Source organism: Macrobrachium nipponense, chromosome 41, assembly GCF_015104395.2.
Source record: "Macrobrachium nipponense isolate FS-2020 chromosome 41, ASM1510439v2, whole genome shotgun sequence".
NCBI classification, from domain to species: domain Eukaryota; kingdom Metazoa; phylum Arthropoda; class Malacostraca; order Decapoda; family Palaemonidae; genus Macrobrachium; species Macrobrachium nipponense.
The window spans coordinates 3,960,411-3,986,750 of record NC_061102.1 but is presented as its reverse complement, the minus strand read 5'-3'; the positions used below and the strand labels follow the sequence as shown (position 1 = coordinate 3,986,750).

Below are 26,340 nucleotides of genomic sequence, written 5' to 3'. Positions count from 1 at the left end.
GGATGCACCATCTCACCTCCCTCCCTCCCCCGCCGTCCCCGTTGCCAGATGTATGTGAAGTGGTCGAAAACTAGAATAAAAAGATATGTACGAGTGCATATACATTTTTAATAAACTTTTTTCGTGTACGATAAATCAGAATTTGGTCACTCTGGACACGAATTGCATTTGTGCTAAGGATACTCCACAAAAGCTGCACCGTTCATGAAAGGAAGAAGAAAAAAAAAAATGCTCGGTTATTTCCGCGCGCAACATCTGGGGTCATACGCGGCTACCATACCGGTTTTGCCTTATGAAATATGCTCGACTTCTACGCAGATGTTCATTTGTTTATCATTAGAATTGACCATTAATGATGACATATTAAACTGAAATACATCTGATAAGACTAGCTGCTGACACGTTCAATATTGAACTGAAGTATATCTTATAAGCCTAGCCGCTGACACGTCACGTTCAGCGTGATTGAAGTCTTAAATTTAATTATTTTATGATAATAATTCTTTATTAAGCTGTGGTCTTGTTTCCATATATTTGTCAACATTTGTTCACGAACGTGACTGTTGTATGCGACGAAGTTATCAAAATTAAATCAACGAGCTGCTTTTGATATAAAAGAAGTTGATATTTTCAACAAAGGTAAACATCATTTAATTAGGCCTACATTACTTTTGTATAGGTGGATGTTGTATTACACTTTTATGGGTGATGAAAGAGGTCTTAGATAAAATAACAGGTTGCTATAGAAGACGCAGTTTAAGAATGAAAATAAGAATAAGGCTAGTGGAACAAAAGACACTCTGAATGCCAAATAAATTATTTTAAAAATGATTGTAAAAGTGCGCAGGCCATGTGAGCGTCACAGAGGGACTATCCAGTAAGTGTGGACACTTGACCTATCTCGTCACTCACTCATCCTTTTCAGTTGACGATTATCTTTCGTGGTGTTCGCGGCTAATAGTGTAATTCCCGGTTCTTATTTTCCGAAATTGTTTATCGATTATATGACAAGAAGTATCCAGAAGAAAGCTGGAGGAAGTGAGTGTAAAAATAAGCGTATCTCTCCATGCAACGATGTTTAGCAAGATTTGCTCCGGTTTACAGACTGCTTAAAAAACTCACAGAATTTAATTGAATAAATAACTTATAAGTAATATATTTTCATTGAAGGAGTAAATTAAAGGCTTGAGGTTCCTGAAAAACTTCGAAGTAAAATCTAGAAGCTTCAAAATTTTGCCCTTTGGATAGGCTTGCTCGAATAGGCCTATGTATCCATTCTAAGTAGAATGGCAGCTGAAGTCCTGAAGTCTTATTTAACGTTATATGAAGTGTTTATAGTCGAAATTCATAGATTTGTTAAATCGTTGTGGTTTGCTTCGTAAAATAAACAATTCATCACCTAATTCAGAGTGATGGCTGCCTATATCAGACCATGTTGACGGTTACAATGCAACCAAGAATGGTTGTTTATTTATTTATTTATTCATTTATTTTCATTTTAACGCAGCATTTTGGGTGGCAATAATTTAACAATTTGGCCACTTACGGCTCTATTGCTATGCACAAACTTATGGTTTTACGTTTTTATCTCTCTACGATTATTATAAGAGGAAATGTAACATCACCCAAGAAGGTTATATTTTCACTTCTCTTTTGTCAGTTTGCCTAGCTGCCGGTTAATCTGAGCAGATGATTAGATATGGGGTAAACAACCGAGTGGATTAACTGCGACCACCCTAACCGTGTTCGGACCCACCTTCAGAAAAAGTACTTTTTAACACATCCTGACACCGGAGATGGGCATCAGTCACGAGTCTCATGTCTCGAGGTGTTGCTCCCGACCTATGACTCGTGACTGCTGCCCATCTTCGGCGTCAGGGACGTGTTAAAAAGTACTTCTCCTGAAGGTGGGTCCGAACACGGTTAGGGTGGCCGCAGCTAGTCCACTCGTTTGTTTACCATGAGTCTACATCTGAATCTGGTTTTAGCGCACCGAACGATTGTTTAGTAGGAGGCAAATTTTCTCTTCGGGGTCAACATATAACATATGTCCTTTGTCTGTTGGACTTGTGTTTCTTCAGCTTAAATTCAGCATTTTAACTTGTCTGCTTTAGAGCTATGTACTAGACCTGTAGCCTTGTACACTCGGACGGCAAGGAATGTTAAGATACAGTTTTTTAAATCTATAACGAACATAGTGTTCAATAATGCCACACCTGGCAACTCTAGAAAGGGGGCGGAGTTTCAAAATCGTAGCGTTTTTTGCTTTCTAGATTTCCATTAACTTTACACCATAAAGATTCTATAGAGGTCCTTTAATAATTTATACTTGAATGTAGAAACAGGCTCTATATTATTCGTTAATGTTGGTTTGGTAACGTCAGTTCAGGGTAGAATATCGATCATCCATTTTTAAAACCTACTGTGAAACCTTATTTATAAGTAATGTTTGACACTAAACTGACGTAACATTCATGCGTATTGAAGACGTGAGGACAATACAGTGAAGAATGAAATATTATGACGATAGGGAGAGAGCGCACAATCATACGCCTATCGATAGAGATACTTAATTCATTATATTTACTTTGAGAGATTAAGTGACAATATTTTTTCAAATGTTTCAAAAGTGGGGAGAGAGAGAGAGAGAGAGAGAGAGAGAGAGAGAGAGAGAGAGAGAGAGAGAGAGAGAGAGAGATTCCTTGCGTACGTTTTAACGAATACTTTGTGTCATTGTCAAGTAATTCGCGGTCTCGTTTTTAAACAGAAACTGATAAAATATATGTACGAGAGAGAGAGAGAGAGAGAGAGAGAGAGAGAGAGAGAGAGAGAGAGAGAGAGAGAGAGAGAGAGAGAGAGAGAGAGAGAGAGAGAGAGATATTCCTTGCGTACGTTTTTAACGAATACTTTATGTCATTTGTCAAGTAATTCGTGGTCGTTTCATCCACAAATCATTCCCGAAAAAAGCTGTGTTAAGTAAAAAATAGTTATTACCACAAATAACTCAATATGTATTGCGCAGGCAATTAAAGTTTTATATCGTGTAAATAATGCTGATGTGTTGGGAGATCTTTCAGCCTCGCAGCAAAGAAATGCAGTCGTGTAGGGCTGTAGGCTACTACGAACTGCTTTGTAATGGGAGCATATAGCCAGAAAATCTTTGAGCTGACATGCTACTTTAACCTTGATAAAGTTTATGTTTAATGACGGTAGATTTGTAAACAGCAACTAGCATTCGATCCATGTCAACGTCAAAGTAATTAGTGTGAAATCCGTTACGTAAGCCAGTATCCAGTGACTTGCGCTTTCCCGCTCGAAGTTCTAGGGCTCCTCCACATTATAGAAAACGCTCTTGCGGATGCAAACTAGATTTGTTGCTCAACCTACCTTAGCTTAGCAACATTGGCTGCCAGTGACGTCAGCTAACATTAAAAAGGTTTTTGGAATACAAACATGAATTTTGTAAAAGCTAAAAACCTAATTGGATTCACCATTTTACAAATGATACAATAATATCCCCGTTCATGAAGGAAAACGAGTATATATTGTCGTCGTGATACATAGTACTACAATCAGAAATTCACATTCTATCTACAGATCTCTATGAACGAATCCATCTGAGAAATTCCAATTACTTCGGACATATATCGTGTTTTTAAGTATCTGAACGGTTTTGTTTTGCAGTTTTAACTAATATGATATAATTTGCAGTGTATTTTCATATTCTAGATTAAATTTAGCGATATTATGTCTTTTCAGTAAAAAACAAATGGGAAATTCGATGAACGAAAGCTAATGAAAACTGTATCTTCAGTTTTCTTGTCGAGTGTACATGGGTGAAATTGGCGGGATTCTTAGGGAAGTAAAGCATCGTCACACTCAAAATGCTTTCATGAATATTATGTAGGAAGCCTTCAGTTTGTAGCTTTGACAATCCAGTTCTTGGCTTCAATCAAATAACCATGTTTCATGAATATTATGTAGGAGGAAGTTTTTAGTATCTAGACTAGACAATCCCAGTTCTTGGCTTCATCATAAACGTAACACGAAAGTGAACCAGGTTTCTGATTAGGTTAACTACAACCTTATTGAAAAGCGCAGGGACATTTCAAACAGTAGAGGCTACGAACGACTAAATAGTAAGAGTCCACGCAATAATTTGCATATTTATCACCCAACCGCACGTCATTATCAGCGTGTGAGGAGATTTCGCCCAGAAAACCGTTAGCATTAGCGCTCTGTAAGGCCGTAGAAGAAAATTATTAGTCTACGGCTAGTGTTAGCATAACATTCTCGCTTTCAGACTTGAGCATAATTTAGCAGCTGTGCAAATAAAGCTTTAAGCATAGACATTCCTCAGACCCTGTAGGTCATTTTAGCGTAGTGGCCTTGTACACCTTTAAAGGACTTTGAGACAGAGATGGGGTATTGCAGGAAGGTTGTGATTTCAGTGGTAGAAAATTCCTGAATGTTAAGTGTTCAGCCAGAGAGAGAGAGAGAGAGAGAGAGAGAGAGCGAGAGAGAGAGTGTGTCAAATGATTTCCCTTACAGACTGAACCGTTTAGTGTATGCGAAAATCCAACGAAATAATTAAATTATACGTTACGCCACCTCTACCGCTCTCTGGTTGGCAAGGAAAACTGGACTCTCTCTCTCTCTCTCTCTCTCTCTCTCTCTCTCTCTCTCACTGATATCAAAACTGAAGTGTGCTTAAGACGCGTTAAATAAAATTTTATTTTCATTAAATATTCCGATACGTTAGAATTTTTTCATTTACCATTATAAAAATTTCGTAAAGACTTTGATAGCTATTTTGACGAGAAAATGAATATAGAGAAAAACTGTATGTATGTATGTATGTATATATATATATATATATATATATATATATATATATATATATATATATATATATATATAATATATATATTGTAGACATATTTAGTGGAGAAAAAAGATCTTACGATTGGACAATTGATAAAGAAAGTGAAAGGGCAAGTAAGAAAAAGGATCTTTTTATTGGCAAAGAAAGCTAATACCTTGATGATTAAAATTCTTCGTAAGAAGCAGGACCCTAACGATGATGAACTGAGGTCTTTAGACCTAACGAACTTTTCCGATGAGTTTTCCGTCCCGTCTGAGAACTCCTCATCGAACCTTGATAGGGAGGGTTATGAGGGGATCAGCTTTTAGCCGCATTTGATGATAGAAGTGATGATGATGGATCACTAGATGAATTATGAAGACATTCCGCGTTGATGTTCCAAGATGGATATCGTGATGAAGAGGATGGTGAGGGTGTGAGTATAATGATGAGATGGTCATCTTAGTGAAATGTATGATTGATGGAAGGTTTGGGATAGAATCGAATACCTTCAGCGACCTCAGGGAAGATGGAGTAATAGTTATCCTTAAAACACAGATAGAAAACGGTACATAGATGAAATCATTGAAATATGAATTGTGGGAGGTGCTTGTTGAGTACTCTGTTAGCAAAATCTGTCCCATGTTGATTGAAGGATCAGCGGTATTATGCTGATAGGATAGGGACCTCTAACTCACCCTTGGAGTCCGGATTAGGCGCAGGATGTCTCTGTGAGCAAGACTTGAGGGGCTGACAGGACCTGGGTGTGTTGTGTGTGTAAGGGCGGCGTTGGGAGGGATGGAGTTCTAACTCCTCGGAGAGGCCATTGTGTCTGTTAGCTCTTCTACATGTGGCGAAGCAGCCTTTAGCTTCTGTTGCCGTGGGGTCCCTGTTGATGTGGTGGTTATGATGTGTTGCACATGTGAGAGGAGCGTGCTTTCTCGCTTTCCTGGATCCTGTTGACGTCACAGACCTCGTCTTACCAAGAAACTTTTATTAGCTATCTTGCAAAGATTATATTAGTATTAGAAATGATAGTACTATGAACCCATAAGCCTACGTGTCACTTGATTGCTGCTGATATATAATTTTTTGACGTCACAGATCGCGTCTTAATTTATTCAAGAAACTTTTATTAACTATCTTGCAAAGATTATTAGTATTAGAAATTATATTACTATGAACCCATGAGCCTATGTGTCACTTAATTGCTGCGGATATATAATTTTTTGGACGCTTAGTCTGAAAAAGAATAAATTTTTTCGTAAAAGTTTTGAATTCTTATTAAGATTTCTCGTAGTTACACAGTTCGGTTAAACACATGTTAGATGTTATCTTGATGATTTTCGCTTGGTTTAACGCCATCTCAGTACTACCACAGACGATCATTCTCCTGTTTCATTGTAGATATATATATGTCCCCCTACTTCTTGATACTGTCGATTAAACTCATGAATTTATTGTGAAAAGCACAAATTTATCTCATATTTACATTGGGTCATTAAAAAACTTCTGTTAACTTGGACTCTTCAGAATGATTGGATAAGCTTAAGTGTCGCCTACGCGTGTAATGTATATATATATATATATATATATATATATATATATATATATATATATATATATACACCACCTATAGAGAGAAAGATACTATATTTCAGAGACTGCTGTCTCCCTCTTCAGGTAGTAGATGAATGAGAAAAGTTACAGAAAAGTTGGTATCCACAGGTAAGCCAATTTAGGTCACTCCCGCTGATAATCTTCTTTTAATATTCTTAAGCGTTGGTTGAATGAAAATCTTGTTCGAGTGACATCTGAATCCCATGCTCCTTTTGTGATGTTCATTACCTGCCTCTGTTTAATCAAGGCCGATTCCATCATTTGACTCTTGATTAAACACAGGCAGGTGATGAACATCTCAAAAGGAACATGGGATTCAGATGTCATTGACAAGATTTTCATTCAACCAACGCTTGAGAAGATTAAAGGAAGATTATCAGCGGGAGTGACCTAAAATTGGTACTTGTTTTTTTTTTTTTTTTTTTTTTTTTTTTGGATGGGACCTCTTGGATAAATACCACCTTTTCTGTAACTTTTCTCCTTCATCTACCTGAAGAGGGAGACAGCAGTCTCTAAAAATGAAAATATAGTTATTTTTCTCTCTATATTTTGGAGTTTGTTATGGACTCCTTTTATTAGATGGAATTCTGTTGTAAAAGAAAATTTTTACCAGTTATATATATATCTATATATATATATATATATATATTGTGCGTGTGTGTGTACGGATGCATTTGGAGGAAACATGAGAGGTGATTCCTGAGTAATTCGTCAAGTATAAGAACGTAGCGTTAATGATATTCCTGATATTATTGTTCCTCTGTTCGAGTACTTTGCAACCATTCGAACGCAATTTTCTGCGCAGGCGCCGTGTATTCACAGTCTGGATAATGTAGGCATCTACTGAGGAAGTGATAGAGGCCTGAAGGCGCTTTATAAAGCTCGGTGGTCTTGGCTTTATAAAGCCCGGTGCCACTCCTGAAGATGTAGGAGAGAAGTTGAACGATATTATCACTTGGGGGCGACTCATTTCCCGTAGAGGAGAGTTATGGTATTACCACCGCCGTTTCCTTTCCAGAACGATAGTTATAAGTAGATATGGAAATGGGTCAGTTTGCTGGTAAAAATACGAGCAAAGTTTTAGTTTATTATATAATATATATGTAGATGTAGATGAACTTTTATAAATATATATATATATATATATATATATATATATGTAAATGACTTTTATAAATATATAAATATATATATATATATATATATATATATATATATATATATATATATATATATATATCCTACATATATATTCTATTTCACAAGTGAAGTTGGCCATTGTGTTATAAGTAGAGATCGTAATCTGTATGTACTGGTAAATATTTATTTGTGGGGGTGGGGGGCGATTAAATGCATTCATGACGTGATGGAAAATGATCTTGATTGTTAAAAACTCCGCTTGGAATGTTTAAACATGGAGTTAGACGTACATATGTTGATATTACATTAATAACACGTGTGCTTATTAAAAATATATATATTTATAGGGTGTAGTGGGACAGTTTTAGTTCCAGAAACAAAGAAAAAAATTGAGCAGCTTAAGAGACTAAATGCTCCTCTCCATAAAAAAAAATTACAATAAGACTTGGTGTATTAGTGAAGTGAATATAAAAGAGGCATTTCCAGTGTACGGAAGGGATGTGGGTGGAATTTTCAATACTTCTAGAGTGAGTTCACTCACCAGCATTCATTTTTTTTTTCTTATTATTTCCCCCCAAGAGTCTATTGGCACCCCTCGTCGATGGATGCGGGTAGACACAATATGCAAGTCTGTGAGCCTTCGCCACAGGGTTTAGTTATTAAGAATAAAAGGGAGAGATGGATAGAATAAGGTTTATTCGGTGCTACTCAATATACAAAAGCAGAGGGGAATTTGATGGTGAATGCAAGATAAAGAAGATTTGAAGTTTCATGAAATTAGGTTATAGCGCCTCAGCGGCGTGGTTGGTATGGTTTTCGCCTGCCACCTCGGTGGCCGCGAGTTCTATTCTCAGGCATTCCATTGAGGGGTCAGAGAAGTGTATTATTTCTGGTGATAGAAGTTCACCACTCTCAACGTGGTTCGGAAGTCACGTGAAGCCGTTGGTCCCGTTGCTGAATAACCGCTGGTTCCATGCAACGTAAAAGCAGCATACAAACAAACAATAAAACTAGGTTATAGCGATATTGCGCCGAGCGTTCGGTTCTATTCTACGAGTCATAAAAATATGCGGAAGAATTTTACTATAGTAGATTCACATCAACCGTGCATTTGATGTCTAAGCTAGTCCCTTACGACGCTCCTCATTGGCTGTTGATAAGCCAATCACAGGGCTGGAAACGCTCAGTCTCTCTCGAGAGTTCACATGGGTAGGATCTATGTCCGCTTTTTCAAAAGCATCCCTCGGAGGGTGGAACATACATCCGGCCTATGTGAACTCTCTCGAGAGAGACTGAGAGTTTCCAGCCCTGTGATTGGCTTATCAGCAGTCAATCAGGAGCGTCGTAAGGGACTGGCCTAGACATCAGATGCACGGTTGATGTGAATCTATTATAGTACCATCTCCTATAAGCTACTTTCATGCTAATTCCGCGCCGGAGTCCAGAGTCACGGAGGCCGAAAGGTAAGAGACGGTTTTAAACGTCAAGTCGTTCATTGTTGGTCAGTTTAATGACAGAATTGAAGGCTTCCTCATTGCGGGTACAACACAATGCTCTCTCTCTCTCTCTCTCTCTCTCTCTCTCTCTCTCTCTCTCTCTCTCTCTCTCTCTCTCTCTCATTGTCTTCTTCTTCTTCTTTTTTCTTCCTAAAATATTACTTCATTGTGCAGCTGTGGGTGTTTTTTTTCTTTTTTTTTATCAGTTCCATCAATAGATACTTGATACTTCATCACATATATTTTCTGCCTTTTTTTCCTCTCTCTCTTTCTCTCTAAACATTGAATGGCCTGAGGTGCCCCAGTACTTGGCTTGACCTACAATTCTCATTTCATTTTCTTTTATAGCTTTTATTTTTAAATATAAATGCTTGCGGGATTATTATTCCTCACTGTAGAAATGTACTACGCTGTCCGCTATTCTCGTATTTACATTGACGACAATGAATGCCAGTACCAGTCAATTTTGATTTTTTCATGTCCAAATATCAATAGAACGTTTTGGCGCCCTGATGTTGATGTTTTCGATTTTATCATGTCCAAATATCATTAAAACCTTTTGGCGGCCGTTAAAAAAAATCAGTAAAAAGTTACATTTTTTTTTCTTATTTTTTTTATTTATTTATTTTTTTTTTGCAAAATCATTCAGCCTAAAAGAGGAAGTGGCCAGGGGACGGGTATAAAAGCGAAGATCCCAAATTCATCGGAAAGGTCCCGAAAGTTGTAGAACTTCGGCACTGACGGGAGGCGACAAGTTTAAATTACCTGGACGTTTCCGGTTTTATTACCGGACTCCGCCGCTTCTTGCGTAACTTCGTCGTCTGGGGATGATTGAAATCGCCGTGATCGTCTGTAAAGGATATTCGAGAGCAAAGGATGTCTCTAGGATTTCTTTGCCACGCCAGGTAACTTTTTTTTTTTTTTTTTTTTTTTTTTGTTTTTTTTTTTTTTTTTTTTTTTTTTTTTTTTTTTGAAGAGAGATCCTGAATTCTGAAATCCTTTGCGTGTATGTGTGAATTTAACCTTTCAATCTCTTTATCTTTAGTTTAAAAGACGAGAACTGATTAATCAGACGTTTTCTTTTTTCGTCGTTTATGTGCATTGAAGGAAAGTTAAAAAAGAAAAAGTAAAAAATATTGCTTGCCTCTCTCTCTCTCTCTCTCTCTCTCTCTCTCTCTCTCTCTCTCTCTCTCTCTCTCTCTCTCTAACGCCACACAACTAGCTCAAATCGCTAGGATATACTGCACTAATGCAACAGGTAGCCAACTAACGGATATATATATATACATATATATAATATATATATAATATATATATATATATATATATGTATGTATGTATGTATCCGTTAGTTGGCTACCTTATGCATTAGTGCTTGTACATCCTAGCGAATTGAGCTAGTTGTGTGGCGTTAGAGAGAGAGAGAGAGAGAGAGAGAGAGAGAGAGAGAGGCAAGGAAGCAAGCAAGCAAGCAAGCGGCCAGTCAATTCACACAACTTTTTAAATTATAGCGTGCATCCATTTGTCTTAAAATATTTATATTTAATGGGGCGTGTAATTTCATAAATTTAGATAGAACAGTGAATGCATTAGGTTTGTTCTTACTTTCTGATTGAATTACGTGTTTTGATACTGAATGAATTTTAGCTTTACGTTTTTTCCCCTTTAGTGCTTTTATGTTGAAGCTGATTGTTCTTTTTTAAACTGCAGAAATGTATTTATTCAGAAATGCAAAAAATATATTTCCATAGGAATAGAAAATATTTTTTGTTCTTATACGAATGCAAACCATCGGTCTTTACATAGGAATTCCCTAAGCACAGCTTACGCTAAAGGTAATTCCTATGTAGAGACCGATGGTTTGTATGTTGGGAAAAATAAAAAATAACTTATACAAATTTTTATAATTTTCAATTTTAAGCAGAATCAGTAGATATGATGTTGCTCGTGGAATGTATCTAAAACGCATAATTCCATCATATCTTGAATGAATTAACCGTACTAGAAAGTTTGTGTTATATCTGATTTTGTATTTAAGTGTTTTATGGAAGGTGTACCCATAGGATATACAGGGTGTCCATAAAAGTCCCAGTACCATTACATGTATTTATTATTACCTGTAATGGTACTGGGACTTTATGGACACCCTGTATAACTTCACATCAACCGTGGATTTGTTGTCTTGGCCAGTCCCTTACGACGCTCCTGATTGGCTGTTGATAAGCCAATCACAGGGCTTGAAACTCTCAGTCTCTCGAGAGAGTTCACATAGCCAGGATGTATGTTCCACCTCTCCTGAAGAATACTTTTGAAAGACGTATCCCTCAGGAGAGGTGGAACATAGATCCTACCCATGTGAATTCCCGAGAGAGACTGAGAGTTTCCAGTCCTGCGACTGGCTTATCAACAGCCAATCAGGAGCGTCGTAAGGGACTGGCCTAGACATCAGGTGCACGGTTGATGTGAATCTACTAGTAGATTGTATTCTTTAAATTTTGTAATTGTACGTCAGTGTGTGCGATGTCATCGATATTCCCTAGGCTTAAGTGTTAATGTTAACGTGATATTAATCTAACAAGCATGCGGCATAACAACTAAGGTATTTATTTATCTCACCGTGCGAGAAAAACACACATCCAAACGGTCAGTCGTTTAATATTTATTGAGGAAGAGAAGGGCTCCTATTTGTCAGAGATTAGGACCGGCTCGTTCCTCAGCGATTGACAGCGTATAATTCATACGTCTTCATCGATCATCAAGAAGTTATTTCAATCACACAAAAAAAGAAAAAGAAAAAAAATCACCGCCTGAATATATTTCTCCCTTATTATGGTCTCCTGCTAATGAATTCTAATCAGCGACCATTAACATATTCGATGTACTACTTCCGTGCTCTCTCTCTCTCTCTCTTCTCCTCTCTCTCCCTCTCTGCTCTTCTCTCTCTCCTCTCTCTCTCTCGCACAGAAATAGTATGTGTGTGTGTATAATATATATAAAATATAGTTTTATATATATCTATATAATATATATTATATATATATATATATATATATATATATGAATAACTTGATCATGAAGTATATAAAACGTGATGCTATGTATAAATAAAGGTTTTTTGCCACGAAGGAAAAAATGAAAAAGCGAGATAGCCAAGTACTTTCGGTCCTGTCTCGCTTTTTCATTTTTTCCTTCGTGGCAAAAAACCTTTATATATATATAATATATATATATATATATATATATATATATATATATGTGTGTGTGTGTGTGTGTGTGTGTGTGTGTGTGTGTGTGTGTGTGTGTGTGTGTGTGTGTGTCCATAGGGAAAAACAAAATGAGAGAGAGAGAGAGAGAGAGAGAGAGAGAGAGAGAGAGAGAGAGAGAGAATTTTCAATGTCAGCGTGGAGGAATGTTTAACAAATCAGAATTATGGACCCGTCTACGCGGGCAGCAGTCGGCGTTACTGATAAATCGTTGAACGTCAAATCCATCATTCCAATATTCTTTAGGCATTGCTTCATATTCATTCTCGCCAGGAGTCTGCTTCACTTAGATTATAGTTTCTCTTTCTCTCGCTGCTGCTGTCTTCAACCTCTGGAGAAGGCAATGAGTTTGACTCCAGGACGAATTGATAGGCCTATTTCACAGCTTGGAATTCATAATCGTAACCATCACCTCATTTTTTCCAGTGATCTGTAGCCTGGGCGCCTTTCAGTATGCACCTCTGGTCTGTGATTAAAATAGCAGTAATGATAATGATTATTGTTGTTTAGATTTAGTTTTGAAAGGTTGTACAGGTTATTTAAATGCCATATGAACGTTATGCCAGCTGTGAATTATCAATTTCGTGATGTAGATCACTCGATTTATATGTAACGTATTATTATGTCCGTTAAAGAGAAGAATGATTACGTTGTAGATTCTTTCTACATGTGTTGTTTGTATCCATGTCAAGACAAATTGATAATATTGAACTAGAAAACAGTCGAAAAACTCCATAACTCCATCCCATGAGTTCATTTGTATCTACGGGGTATCTTACAAGTTGAGAGACTTGCATGTTCCTTGTGACTTCATTTATATTTGGAGTAAATAAAAGATTGGATCCGCATTCTGGTCCAGAAACCACTCATAACTATTATCTCGTCCCTAGTTCTTATACCACAACCTAAAATAATTTGAAATTCATAATTATTGCTTCGGGTATATTGAACAAACAAGAACACAGAATGACAATAAACGGAACTTGTTTCCAACATGTTCAGGCGGTAAAAAAAAAGTATTGATATTTAAATAATTACATTAATTATTAGGATTTTTCGTGTATGACACCCTTCCATCTAGTTGACCTTAATTTTTGTAAGTACGATGTAATGACCATGTATTGACCCTCTCTGTTGACCTGTCTTGGTGCTGGGCCTCACGTATGCTGTTAATAGGGTCAGTAGTAACTCATTCGTATTCCCCGCATCCCAATTATTTTTAAAACTTTTAGAAAGTCTACTTTAATACTCCAGGGAGTGTGTTATGTTGGAGGAATGACAAGGACAGGTTTAATCATCTGTTTTTCGCAAAATTACGGAGAGAATGGCAATTAGATACTGACAACTGAGTTATTTTAAGGAGTGTGTCTTGAGAGTGGCATCTTAATTGTAATGTTTGCATCAGGAGTTGAAAAATTCGTAAGTTTTCATGTGAAAAATCACTTTATTTGACCTGGAGATAACTAGGTCTCTCTCTCTCTCTCTCTCTCTCTCTCTCTCTCTCTCTCTCTCAAAGTGCTGTTGATGATGGTGAATGAGCAAAATACGGTACACTAGCACACACACTCACAAACGTAATCTAAAAACATTATCAAAAAAGACCCAAATCTAAAAAAATTATAAAAAAAAAAAAAAAAATATGTAAACGTGAAATTTTAATGTACCAATCTGTTAGAGTATCCTCAACAGAACAAGCATTTTTAAGTTTGCTTTCTAATTGAAGTTGGCCATGATGAAGAAATTTCACGTATCTTAAAGTTAATTTTACTCCGTTCGACCTTGGTCGGCTTATCGGCGACAAAAAAAAGGAGAAAAAAAAAAAAAAAAAAAAAAAAAAAACAAAAAAAAAAAAAAAAAAAAAAAAGCTAGCAGTACGAAAATATTATTCTGCCTCACTGGCGTGGTTGGTATGGTTTTTGCCTGTCACCTCGATGGCCGCGAATTCGATTCTTTGTCAATCAATTGAGGGGTCAGAGATGTGTATTTCTGGTGATAGAAGTTCATTCTCGACGTGGTTCGGAAGTCGCGTAAAGCCGTTGTTGGTCCCGTTGAAGAATAACCACTGGTTCCGTGCAACGTCAAAACACCGTACAAACAAAATACACTTCACTCTCTCGCTGGTGTAAGGTGTAGTAGGTGTCATGGTGTAAGGTGTACTAGGAGGTGTCTGTAATCGTGAAGCTGCTTCTTCCCACATTTTTTCATAGGCGGCGAGACAAAAGCTTAAGGCCAAACGGGCTAATAATCGACCCTTCAAGGCCTATCCTTCTTGCTGTTGCAACCTCATCGCTCTTGAGCGCTGCAATGATGGAAAGCTGCACGCGAGTGAATGTATTTATTTCCCTTCTCTTCTCTTCCACTTTTATCGTGACGTTCAGTTTAGTCCTTTATTTTGTGAGCGAAGTCTCCTAGCGTTCGTCTTGAAAGAAGCTTATTTAGAAAGTGGGATAGGTTGTCGTTTAACAACGAAGTTGTTCAGTAACAGAAATAAATATCGATTTAATTATTTACAAAATGCGATTCTGTAGCCTTCTTTGTGTGAATAAATTCACGTCAGTCATAATCTTATAAAATATTTCTATATATCGATGATTTGAAGCTAATGCGCTGTATTACATACGGGCTTATTCGCAAAATACGAATTGTTAATTAAGGGAATTATTATTTTTTAGAAGCCAGATGTATAGGCAGGCCGAAATTCAAAGTATAGAGGCCAATCTTAAAGATTCCGTTTTCTTTGATTAGTTCGTAGCAACATAGAAAACGCATTATAAATGTATCCCTAACTGTGCTGAATAGAAGACATGCACGACCATTCTTATGGAAATGGCTACAGGTAATATATCTTATGGAATACCAAGTAACAGGCACTTAGAATTTGTAGAGATACCAAGAAGGTAAAGTGAAAAACAGATATAAATAATACACCAACAAATGTAAGTTACAGACAAATAGATGTCTATGTGACTGGGGAACAGATGATCATGGGTGTGTCATAGTCTATTCTTTATTAAATGATCTAAGAAAGAGACTTAGTTGGTCCATTAAAAAGGTAATTGATACAGAGTAAGAAAGTTGAAAGTGGAAAATAGATACAAAGAAACGAGAGGTATTCGATTAATGAGATAACTGATTACCAAGGTGTAGATTGAATTAAGAAATTCGTACAAAGGGAAACGAGAAGAATGTACCCAATAAAAGAAAGGCCACAAGAAATAGGGCGAAATGTTAGACTTACTAAAGGGAAACCAAGCCTCTTTGTTTTTCCTTTGTGCCTTTTGTGTGTGTGTGTGTGTGTGTGTTTTTTACCTTACAATAGAAGGTTATCTTTTAACTTCTGTAATGCAATACTTAAGAATGATTGTTTTTGCATATGAAAGGTAGGAGATTCTTGGGTAAGGCGACCCCATCTGGACCTCTCTCTCTCTCTCTCTCTCTCTCTCAGGTTGAAAAGACTGCTTCATTGCTTTGGTTCCCAGTGATTTCAAATAAGAGCATCCATAAAAAAGAATGTTTTAAACACTCATGCCTCTGAAAATCGTTGTGTGTATCATATTGTCAAGCACTCATCAGTTCAGGATATCTTTTTGAACTTCTTATAACTTCAAGATGTCCCTTTCAACTTCTTTCCACTTCAGGATATTATTTTCGACTTCTCATCACTTCATGGTATCTTTTTGAACTTGCTATCACTTCAGGATATCTATTTCAACTTTTGGACACTTCAAGATATCTTTTTCAACTTCCTATCACTTCAAGATATCTCTCTCTACTTTTGACACTTCAGGATATAATTCTTTGTCAACTTCTTTCCTCTTCAGGATATGTTTGTCACTTCTTTCCTCTTCAGGATATCTTTTTGAACTTTTCCCTTCAGGATATCTTTGTCTCTTCTTTCCTCTTTCAGGATATCTTCGACAACTTTCCACTCCATTTTGGTCCCGTTCAAAACGAATGTACGTAGGTCCTGATGTCATTTGATTTCCCTCGGACGAACCGTAGAGCATAATGGAGTCTAACGTGCCTCTCTTTGTCTCTCCCTAACAGCCCGGCACAGTGGAGGCACAGCGACATGTCTTCAAGGCGAAGAAAATCAAGAAGTCTCGCCCGTGCCATGTGTGTCATCAGCCTGTGGTTAAACTGGGCTCCTGCTGTAGAGGTGAGTTCTTTGATCTCGACTTTATATAATTCTTGTACTATTGCAGTGTGGCTTTTCAATGTCTTCAATTGTCCACAGTATTATGACCATTATTTTGACTACCATCTTCTAAGAGGGTCTACCTATTATTTTTTTTTATATGATTATATTTATTATAGCTATATCATATTATTATTATTATTATTATTATTATTATTATTATTATTATTATTATTATTATTATTTATTGACCTATATTTCGTTATTTTGTTTTCGTTTATCTGGTAGCTTTGTTTACATACTGCCTTCATAATGAACACTTGATCAAAATGCCGTATTCATTGTTTAAATCCTCACTGTTCTTCCTCAGTAATTCATGTCATCTGTCTTGTGTTCTCAGCTGCGATCATACCATATACGTACGTATATACACCTTTCCTTGTAAGCTAAGTAAGTTATGTTCTTATATTTCTAACGGTAATCTCTACCGCCTTTTGTCTCATACACAAGTACCGTTATTCCTCTCTTCATTTCCTTTGGAACCTTTCCCTCATGTAGATTAACGTTACACACCTTGGTCATCCATTCATTCACGCTTTCACCACCATACCACAGCGTCTCACCTGTAATTCTATCGACAACTATAGCTGGTTCACTTAAGGTAGATTCTTGGGTGAGCCCTGTGCATACGAGTATACGGCTCATCCGAGGTTCTACCTTAAGTGAACCAGCTATAGTCCCTAGCATTCTTGGACCTCTTCAACTCCTTGCATTAATTAGAGAGCTCCAAAGTACTCACTCAATCGACAATAAAGTGGTATTCCATTTTGTATGTAGGTACATAACTTCCAATTCCAGGTTTGAGATTCTTGACATGTACTATAGTAGATTCACACCAACTGTGCATTTGATGTTTAGGCCAGTCCCTTACGACGCTCCTGATTGGCTGTTGATAAGTCAGTCACAGGGCTGGAAACTCCTGTCTCTCTCGAGAGTTCACATGGGTAGGATCTATGTTCCACCTCTCCTGAGGGATACGTCTTTCAAAAGTATCCTTCAGGAGAGGGGGAACATACATCCTGCTTATGTGAACTCTCTCGAGAGAGACTGAGAGTTTCCAGCCCTGTGATTGGCTTATCAACAGCCTATCAGGAGCGTCGTAAGGGACTGGCCTAGACATCAAATGCACGGTTGATGTGAATCTACTATAGAATGCCTGCTATTACACGGTACTCAGACGTTTCTTTATCCTTCCAGTTTGCAAGTACCTGGTGCACAAGGCCTGCGAACCAAAGGTAAGTTTGTTAATGATTTTGCACTGAAGTTTTCCTGCTGTTGGGTAGAAGTGGATATGCACAAGAATGGCGTGATGACACCTTATTTCTCCCCAGTAGTGTTATTATTCTGTGGAAGTCTGGGCTGGTTAAATAACCTTTTGCGTTTCATTTGTGTAGAACTGAATTATATATTTATTTCAAGTAAAGTCTCTTGAGCCTTGCTGATATAGAAGACATGATTAATTAAAATATTTGTCCCGTGTCATTTTCGTAGATATTTCTTTGCGACTTGGAACAACTTCTTGAATTCACTGTCTTCCAGAGACCTGAAAGTTGTCTACTCACTCACGCAAATGGTTATTTTCTTGCTATCAGTGTAATTTTGACTTAGATTTGCTTCTGTGTAGAAGAATGTCTTAATCAGTGATTGGCATGTGTTATTAATGCTGTTCATGTGTATATAAAGTTAATTTGTTTTTATTTTAATATTATTTTTCCACTTGAAAATTTTAAATGAATGTTGTCATGAGGTATGCCATCTTCAACCATTTTTAAAGTAGTGTTTTATAGTGGTTGTCCGCGCATGCGTTTGCTCAGCCACGAGGAAAGTTGATAAAATAAATGCTTGAATAGGAATGGTTTGCATTTGGAACGCTGTATTGGAACTGAAACTTAGTTAACCCACTTTTATAGAGGATAATTTATCCGTGGTAGATTTGGAAAAAGAAAATGTTGCTTCAGTGAAACTATTTTTTTTTATAGAAATGTCCCTTTTATGAAAGCATATTGAAAAATGGAATATATTTATTGCGTATCCATGGACGATTTGGAAAAATAATAGGTTGCTTTAGTGAAACTGAATATTTTTTTCATCGATATGGTCTTTTTATGAAAACCTCATGTAAAATAGAAAATATTATTTATTTTGTGTTTATGCATTACCTGGATATGAAGTGTTGCATCTATACCAAAAGAATAGGTAGTTCTTTTAAAGTAATTACACCGGAAAATTCGCTTCAAAGAATTACGTCAGATAAGAATTTATTCATTCAAATCCTGACACCCAACCATGGTGCCTTTGTTCCCATAATAGGTTTGAGAAGAAAGGTACCTTGGTGAACGTAGGAACAAAGGTACTACTGGGCTTTTGTTTTTATAAGGTTTAACCATAGAGTGGCACCGCTTGTTTTAAAGGGTTTAACCCTTGGTTTAACCATAGATTGGGACCACGCGTCGTTCCAAAAAATATTTACAGAAGGAGGCAGACTTGGCCCGAGAATTCTGGATGGGAATACTTTCTGCAGTTCAAAATTGTACAGGACCTGACACATTCCAGCGATGCCCCCTCGCGTTTTATATATATTGCGTTGCAGTCTCTCTCTCTCTCTCTCTCTCTCTCTCTCTCTCTCTCGGCCTCTTGTAATCCACTTATGAAGCTGCGTTCTCCCCCACCATTCTCGAAATTCCACCGCCAGAGTGTCTGCTGCTCCTATTTCTATATTCTCCATCTCTGCTCCTATATTTCTGCCACGCCGAACTTTCTTGCCGTTTTTCGATGTTGTGGGTTGTGCTCTCTCGCTCGCCTGATGTTTTTCCTTTATTTTTTAATGATTATGTTACTTTTTGTCGTATACTTAAAACTACGCTTTTTTTCCAGTGCTGTCTAGTGTGTCATTTACAGGTTTGTCTGAGGTTGTAAATGTCGTAAGTTTTAAATGAATGTTGTAAATGACGAAGGTTGTAAATGTCATAATGTTGTAAATGCCGAATTTTGTAAATGTCGAATGTTGTAAATATCGAGGGTTGTAACTGTCGAAGGTTGTAAATGTCGAAGGTTGCAAATGTTGAGGGTTGTATGTGTCGAGGGTTGTAAGTGTCGAGGTTGTAAATGTCGAGGGTTGCAAATGTCGAGGGTTGTAAATGTCGAAGGTTGTAAGTGTCGAAAGTTGTAAATGTCGAATATGTATCATATAACTTGCAGTTAATGAAGTCGCGACATATGTTTTCATATTTTTTTATTTTAATATAATTAATTTCCACGTTTACCAGGTTTTAAATGTTGCTCTGTGTGTCAAATAACCTTAAATTAATGAAGTCAAAACATATTGTTTCAAATTTTTCGTTTTAATTTAATGAATTTACACGTTTCCCACGCTGTAAATGTTGATTGTGTGTCGAATAACTTGAAATTAAGGAAGTCAGGACATAAATTTTTTTTTTTCATATTCACTGAGTCATATTTGAATATCATTTTTCGAGTCATGTTTTCTCATTTTCATTATGTCGTAAGCCGTCAAGTATAGATGGTTCCATATATTATCATTTTCATATCCACTAATTGCTATCATTCATGTGCTTGTCGGATACCATGAAATAAATGAAGTCGAAACATGTATTTTCATAGTTTTTCGTTTTCATGTTTACTTATTGCCATTGTATCTGATTTCATTTTCTCGTGTTATATTTTCTCATTTTCATATTCACAGATTCCATTCACGTCTGAATTCATTTGTATCGTGTCATGTTTTCTCATTTTCATTTTCATATTCACAGATTCCCTTCATGTCTGAATTTAATGTTTTCGTGTCATGTTTTCTCATTTTCATTTTCATATTCACAGATTCCATTCACGTCATATTTCATTTGTTTCGTTTCATATTTTCTCATCTTCATTGTGTAGTAAACCGGCAGTATACTACGTTCTCTCAGTTCCTATCTCCTCTTACGCGTTCTCTCGTCTCTCTTCTTATCGCCTAAGCATCGTCCTCGGATTTCTTCTTCTTCTTCTTCTTTCGAGACGAAGACAATCTTGGCCGATCCTCGAGGGAAGCTCCAGGAGTTTTGCCTTAACTGCCTGATCGAAGTGGGCGTTGCCTTCATAACGTTTTCTTTAGCACTTTAGGCTCACCTTTTTTTTCTTTTTTATTTCTTTTTTTGTTTTGTTTCCGGCATTGCTGTACGTCTCTCTCTCTCTCTCTCTCTCTCTCTCTCTCTCTCTCTCTCTCTGCTCTCCTAATCTAACTTTGCGTTATCAGACCTTGAGATATTATAAGACGTTATATATTCTGAAATTACCTTCATGTGATATATACGTATATATATATTTATATATATAGATTGAAATTGAATATTCACTGTTAGGATAATGGAATTAGCTTAATGTGATATATCGAATGAAAATGAATTTTAAAGTTTAATGACACTGAAGGATACATACTGAATCAACCCGAAGTGCCAATGTAATGAAAACTGGGTGAGATATATTAAAAGGAAATTGATTATTACTTGGATAAAAATGAAGTAGATATATTAAATAACATGGGAGCGGGGGTTTTGGGGGGAGGGGGGCAGGAGTTGTATGGAGAGAGCTAGGATGTTAGCCTGCATGAGTTTGAGAGATGCCTGGCCTCTGGTTCTGCCGAAGCAAAGGTGGCCTGAAAGAAGAAGAAGAAGAAGAAGAAGAAAGAAGAAGAAGAAGAAGGAGGAGGAGGAGGAGGAGGAGGTCCTCCTCCACCTGCGGGTGTTGCCCCCTAATATGGCAAGCGGTAGTTACTGTATCCCTTCGCTCGCCTCCCACAACTGCGAGGTATCCATCCTTGCGGGGGGGGGGGGGGCGGAGGTTGTTGCTTTTTCATCACCATCAAACCCACAGCTTATGGGGAGGATATATTGGCGAGGTTAGATCAGCACTGGTGGGAACCTTTGAGGAATTTGTCCTTTATCGAGATGTCAGAGATGCTATTATGATTCATTAGCGTTTTACTTAAAAGAAAAAAAAATCGTAGCCTATGGAGTGATATTGGCAGAGGAAATTGTCCTTTTTTAAGATCTCAGAGATGCGATTATGGTTCGTGAGTGTTTTACTTTAAAAAAATATTTAAATAAAATCGTATCCTATGGAGTAATTTTGGTAAAGAAATTGTCCTTTTTTTGAGATGTCAGAGATGCAATTATAATTCATTTAGTGCTTTACTTTAAAGAAAAAAGAAAAAAAAATTCATAGCTTATGGAGTTATAGTGGTAAGATAGAGCTGTACAGATGAAAACCTTTAGAGAAACGGCTTTTTTGAGATTCAATGATTAATTAATGATTAATAAGTTTCTATTTTATATTTTTCGAGTTCGATGACAAGTAATGGGTTCATACTGGAGAACCTTCAAAGACATTGTCTTTTTTTGAGGTGTCAGTAATAACATTATGATCTATTGGCTATTATTTATTTTTTTTTAAAGGAGAATTTGATAAGTTAATGTGTTCCTTCTCATTTCTCCCATAAGCTTCCATTAGTTTCCGATACTTAGAAATGATGTTATATGTTCTCTCATGTTCTCGAGAACTGTTCGTTGCTCATAAGTTTCTTCAACAGATCAAGTTTGACGATGGATGTTGGTAGGACCCTCAATCTTTCATTCTCTCTCTCTCTCTCTCTCTCTCTCTCTCTCTCTCTCTTTCCCTCATTCTCTCTCTCTCTCTCTCTCTCTCTCTGCTATATTTAAAAGGTATTTACAGTCGCAAACGCAGTTCTTGAAGGAGCACTTCAGCTTATTATGACTTCTATTGCTCATAACTGTAACTCTCTCTCTCTCTCTCTCTCTCTCTCTCTCTCTCTCTCTCTCTCTCTCTCTCGAACAATTGAACCAGAACTTAATCCACGATTAATACCATTACACGGTGTAACCTATATATAAGACATGACGAGCGCTGAAGCCCTAGTCAATTGCAAGGGTTGCAACAAGACACCCTTTTCATCCTCTCGTGCAAGGCGAGACCCCTTAGAAGGGGGTGAGGCGAGGGGGGGGGGGGGGGGGGGGCGATGGTTTACCCGATCTCTGATGAACCGTTCCTTTGATATACGTCGAACATGACGACGTGCGGGGAATAGTAGATAGCCAAGTGAAGGATGTTTTTTTTTTAGTCGGTTTTTAGACATATGTCTTGGGATGTCTTCCCAGACATGTGTCTCAAAACGCTGAGCATTGTGTCATAGCAAGCAACTGCATGAAGGACATTTTGCTAATGAATATTGTAATGTATATTTCCTTTATGTTACGGACATTATGCCAGTGGATATTGTAATCTATGCTTCCTTCACTTCGATCACTTGGAATAGCATGTCGTAGTAGCCGTAGCAGTATTGATTAATGTTATTTCATTTTAACGCAATATTTCTCAAGATTAGATTTCCACCTTCGCAGCGAAAATTGTTTGTTTGGACGAAATTTGACCCCTGGGCCTGGGGGCAATAAGAGCGCCCTCTCTTCATCTGCTTTCCGCTGGTCCCTTTCATCGTACGCCAAGTCTTTTGCTTGATGTCAGCGTTTAATAAGCGCTCTCTCTTGTCTTTAGTCTTTATTATTATTATACAAGCCCGCAAGGCTGCTATATCTTAGTGTATTCTCCATCCAAAAAACAGTCTTGGTCACGTGATCTCTCCCCCACCTTCGCCATGGATATACATAATAGAACATTATTTTCTTTCAATAAATCATTATTAGTAGCAAAAGTGTGCTTAGTTAATGATTATTTCAACAACAACAACAACAAGTGTATACAACAACAAAAGCAGTAACAACAACTACTATTGCGTATATATATATAATATATATATATATATATATATATGTGTGTGTGTGTGTGTGTGTGTGTGTGTGTGTGTGTTGGGAATTATAATCCTAAGTGGGGGCCCCCTCTCTTTCCCCCTCCCCCCACCATGAAGTTTTTTAGACCCGCCACTGATTATAAGTGACCGTGAATCACGATGTTATTGTCGATGTTTATCCTGTCAGATATCAATCAGTTGCATTCTTTTTACTTAATTACCTAATCATCTCATCGGTAGTTGATAATGATTGTTTATGTACACAGTCGCTGTTTGCGTGATGCGTAACTTTGCGGTCGTCCCACGAGATTATGTATATATCCGTATGTTGATGATGGAAAAGTTTACCTTATCAATAATTATCCATCCCTATTTTTATTATTATCAGGGCTCTACTGCTGTATTGTGCAAAAAGTCCTTAGTTTGAAACTGGTAAATGAACTAAGCCAATAGTGTCAGTACGTAATTGGTAATTTATTTCTGAAGAAACTTGTTTTACATTTGTGAATTTCGTGAGACATATTCAAATTGCAAACGTCTCAAACTAATTTCAGTAAAGCAATAGATTTTTTAAACTTCTTTTTGTTTTGTTTTTTATACAGGGAAAACTTAAAAAAAAAATTTCAATAAGGGTCTCATCTTACGGATCTTTCAAACCAGTGTAGATTCATCTTCCTCACTAAGTGAGTCACCTTAATCTCCTGGAATATGAAACGCTCACTATTCGAACGAAAACATTGTTCATTCCTTCAAAAGGTCAAGCCCTTGTTATTGCGTAAAACGTCTTAATTTTGGACCGTGGCAAGTCACCTTCCTTATGGGACGAGGCAGCGATACCTCTCAGAGAGTCTGACATCTCTCTGACCAGAACACCGACTCTTCAGGCAAGTCAGGAGAGAGCTTGACAGTAACCCGGAGGATTACTGACACCTCGGCAGTTACCTATCCTTCGGTTGCCTGGGGCGACAACCGATCTGGCAATTTTCTTGTCTTGATCAATTATAAGTCTTGTATCTGAGATCTCGCGCATAGTAGGCTACAAATTATAGCTTCCGGGAACAGGTCAGATTTAGAGAGAAAGAGAGAGGGAGAGAAAAAAAAAGTAAGACGTACTTTCCCAGGGATGGGATGCTAGGTTTTAGTCTTGAAATTAATTTTTTTAGGACCTTATATCCTATATTTAGTCGTTTACCGGAGAGGAAATCATATAGAATTTACGCTACGAAGTTGTCTGTGAAATGTGGACAAGGATGTTTTAAAATTTGCTAAAATTGTACCGTGAGGTACTTTTTCAGTCCCAGTGCTGGACAAGGCACTGCGTTAGATGTTATAAATGATTTCAGGCGTTGAATGGAAGCCTAGGGGCCTGTGAGTCCATTTCTCTCTCCCTAGACACCTATCGTGACAGAACCTAGATGAAAAACTCATCTTAATTTTGAAAAAGTCTGCCGAATTAGGTAAACTCAATATGACGTAAAATCAGTACATCACACTTTCAGCGTAGTTCCCTAATTACCTTATAGTTTACAATAAATAGTATGATTGTTTTTAAAAGGAAATGTAACGGGAAAGAAATCAAGATCGTTGCCGTGGGACCTGTGACTCACCCAACATACAAGGTTTATTTACAAGAGGAAAATGCGTCAAAAAATGATTCATCTTCGTCTGTTTAATCTTATTCTCCAGGTGTACAAACATGAGTCCACGTTAACGGCGATAGAAGATTCACATCAACCTTGCATCTGATGTGTAGGCCAGTCCCTTACGACGCACAGTCAATCACAGGGCTGGAAACTCCTGTCTCGAGAGAGAGGTCACATAGATATGTATGTTCCACCTCTCCTGAGGGATACTTTTGACAGACGTATCCCTCCGGAGAGGTGGAACATACATCCTGCTTATGTGAACTCTCGAGAGAGACTGAGGAGAGTTTCCAGCCCTGTGATTGGCTTATCAGCAGCCAATCAGGAGCGTCGTAAGGGACTGACCTAGACATCAAATACACGGTTGATGTGAATCAACTATAGCTTCTGTCCTGTGAGGCATATTCCGAATTGTGGTGTGACAGTTTGCGTCGAATAAGAAGGAGTGTGATCATAGGTTCAAACTCGATCCCCCGATCACTTATCGAGTTAAAAGCTTCGAAAGACTTTTGAGCGGACAGAATGATGATCGAGTCCAACCTCCCCTGATCATCCACTTGAGCTTGGAACTGTTTGAGAGAGAGAGAGAGAGAGAGAGAGAGAGAGAGAGTTACAAGGATTAGGATGTCTCAAGGACTTGTTAGTCCATCCTAAGAGGAGACATCGTGTGCTCAGTCATCTGAAGGAGCAGGTTTTACTGTGCATTCACAGTGTCCTCCTAATGATTTTGTCTAGCTTACTTTTAAACTCTTCCACACTGTTGCTGTTTACAACTTCTGGTGGCAGTTTATTGCACGTGTCACATATCTTGTATGTAAAGAAGTTCCCACAATGGGATGTGTTGTATCTCCTTAGTTCTAGTTTCCATACATTATTTCTTGTCTGATTTTCGTTTAATGAAAAAGAGAGAGAGAGAGAGAGAGAGAGAGAGAGAGAGAGAGAGAGAGAGAGAGAGAGAGAGAGGTTAGTGTTGCAGGAAGATGTTGCCTTGAGCAATGGCAGTCTTGTCAGGTAAACATTCGTGTGGACTAGCAAACGTTTACATGTGCGCATATTATTCAGCTGCGCGAGGAACCTTACCTGGTGTAGTAGGAAACTGGCACACACGTTTATACCCGATGAAGTTATTGTATAGACTGCGGCGCTAAGGCTGCTGTTGTTTTGTATACTTTTCAACTGCTGTTTAGTTAACATAGCTGTCCGTCGTCGTATTCTATTGGTCAGGCCGTTCATTCTAAAGAACTGGTTTCTAGCCAGGCTCACAATCCCCTGTAATGCTGACGCCTTAGGCCAAAGCCA

The 26,340-nt window shown here is 37.6% G+C and overlaps 1 protein-coding gene across 1 annotated transcript in view; it reads left to right on the top strand.

Moving 5' to 3' along the window:
* The window catches only part of LOC135212436 (tensin-1-like), a 771,151-nt gene that overhangs the window by 270,773 nt on the left and 474,038 nt on the right, over positions 1-26,340 (top strand). The window contains exons 3-4 of the mRNA XM_064245807.1: positions 16,431-16,542; positions 17,779-17,816. Of these exons, the coding sequence (XP_064101877.1) occupies positions 16,431-16,542; positions 17,779-17,816 (150 nt within the window). The remainder of the gene's footprint in view (positions 1-16,430; positions 16,543-17,778; positions 17,817-26,340) is intronic.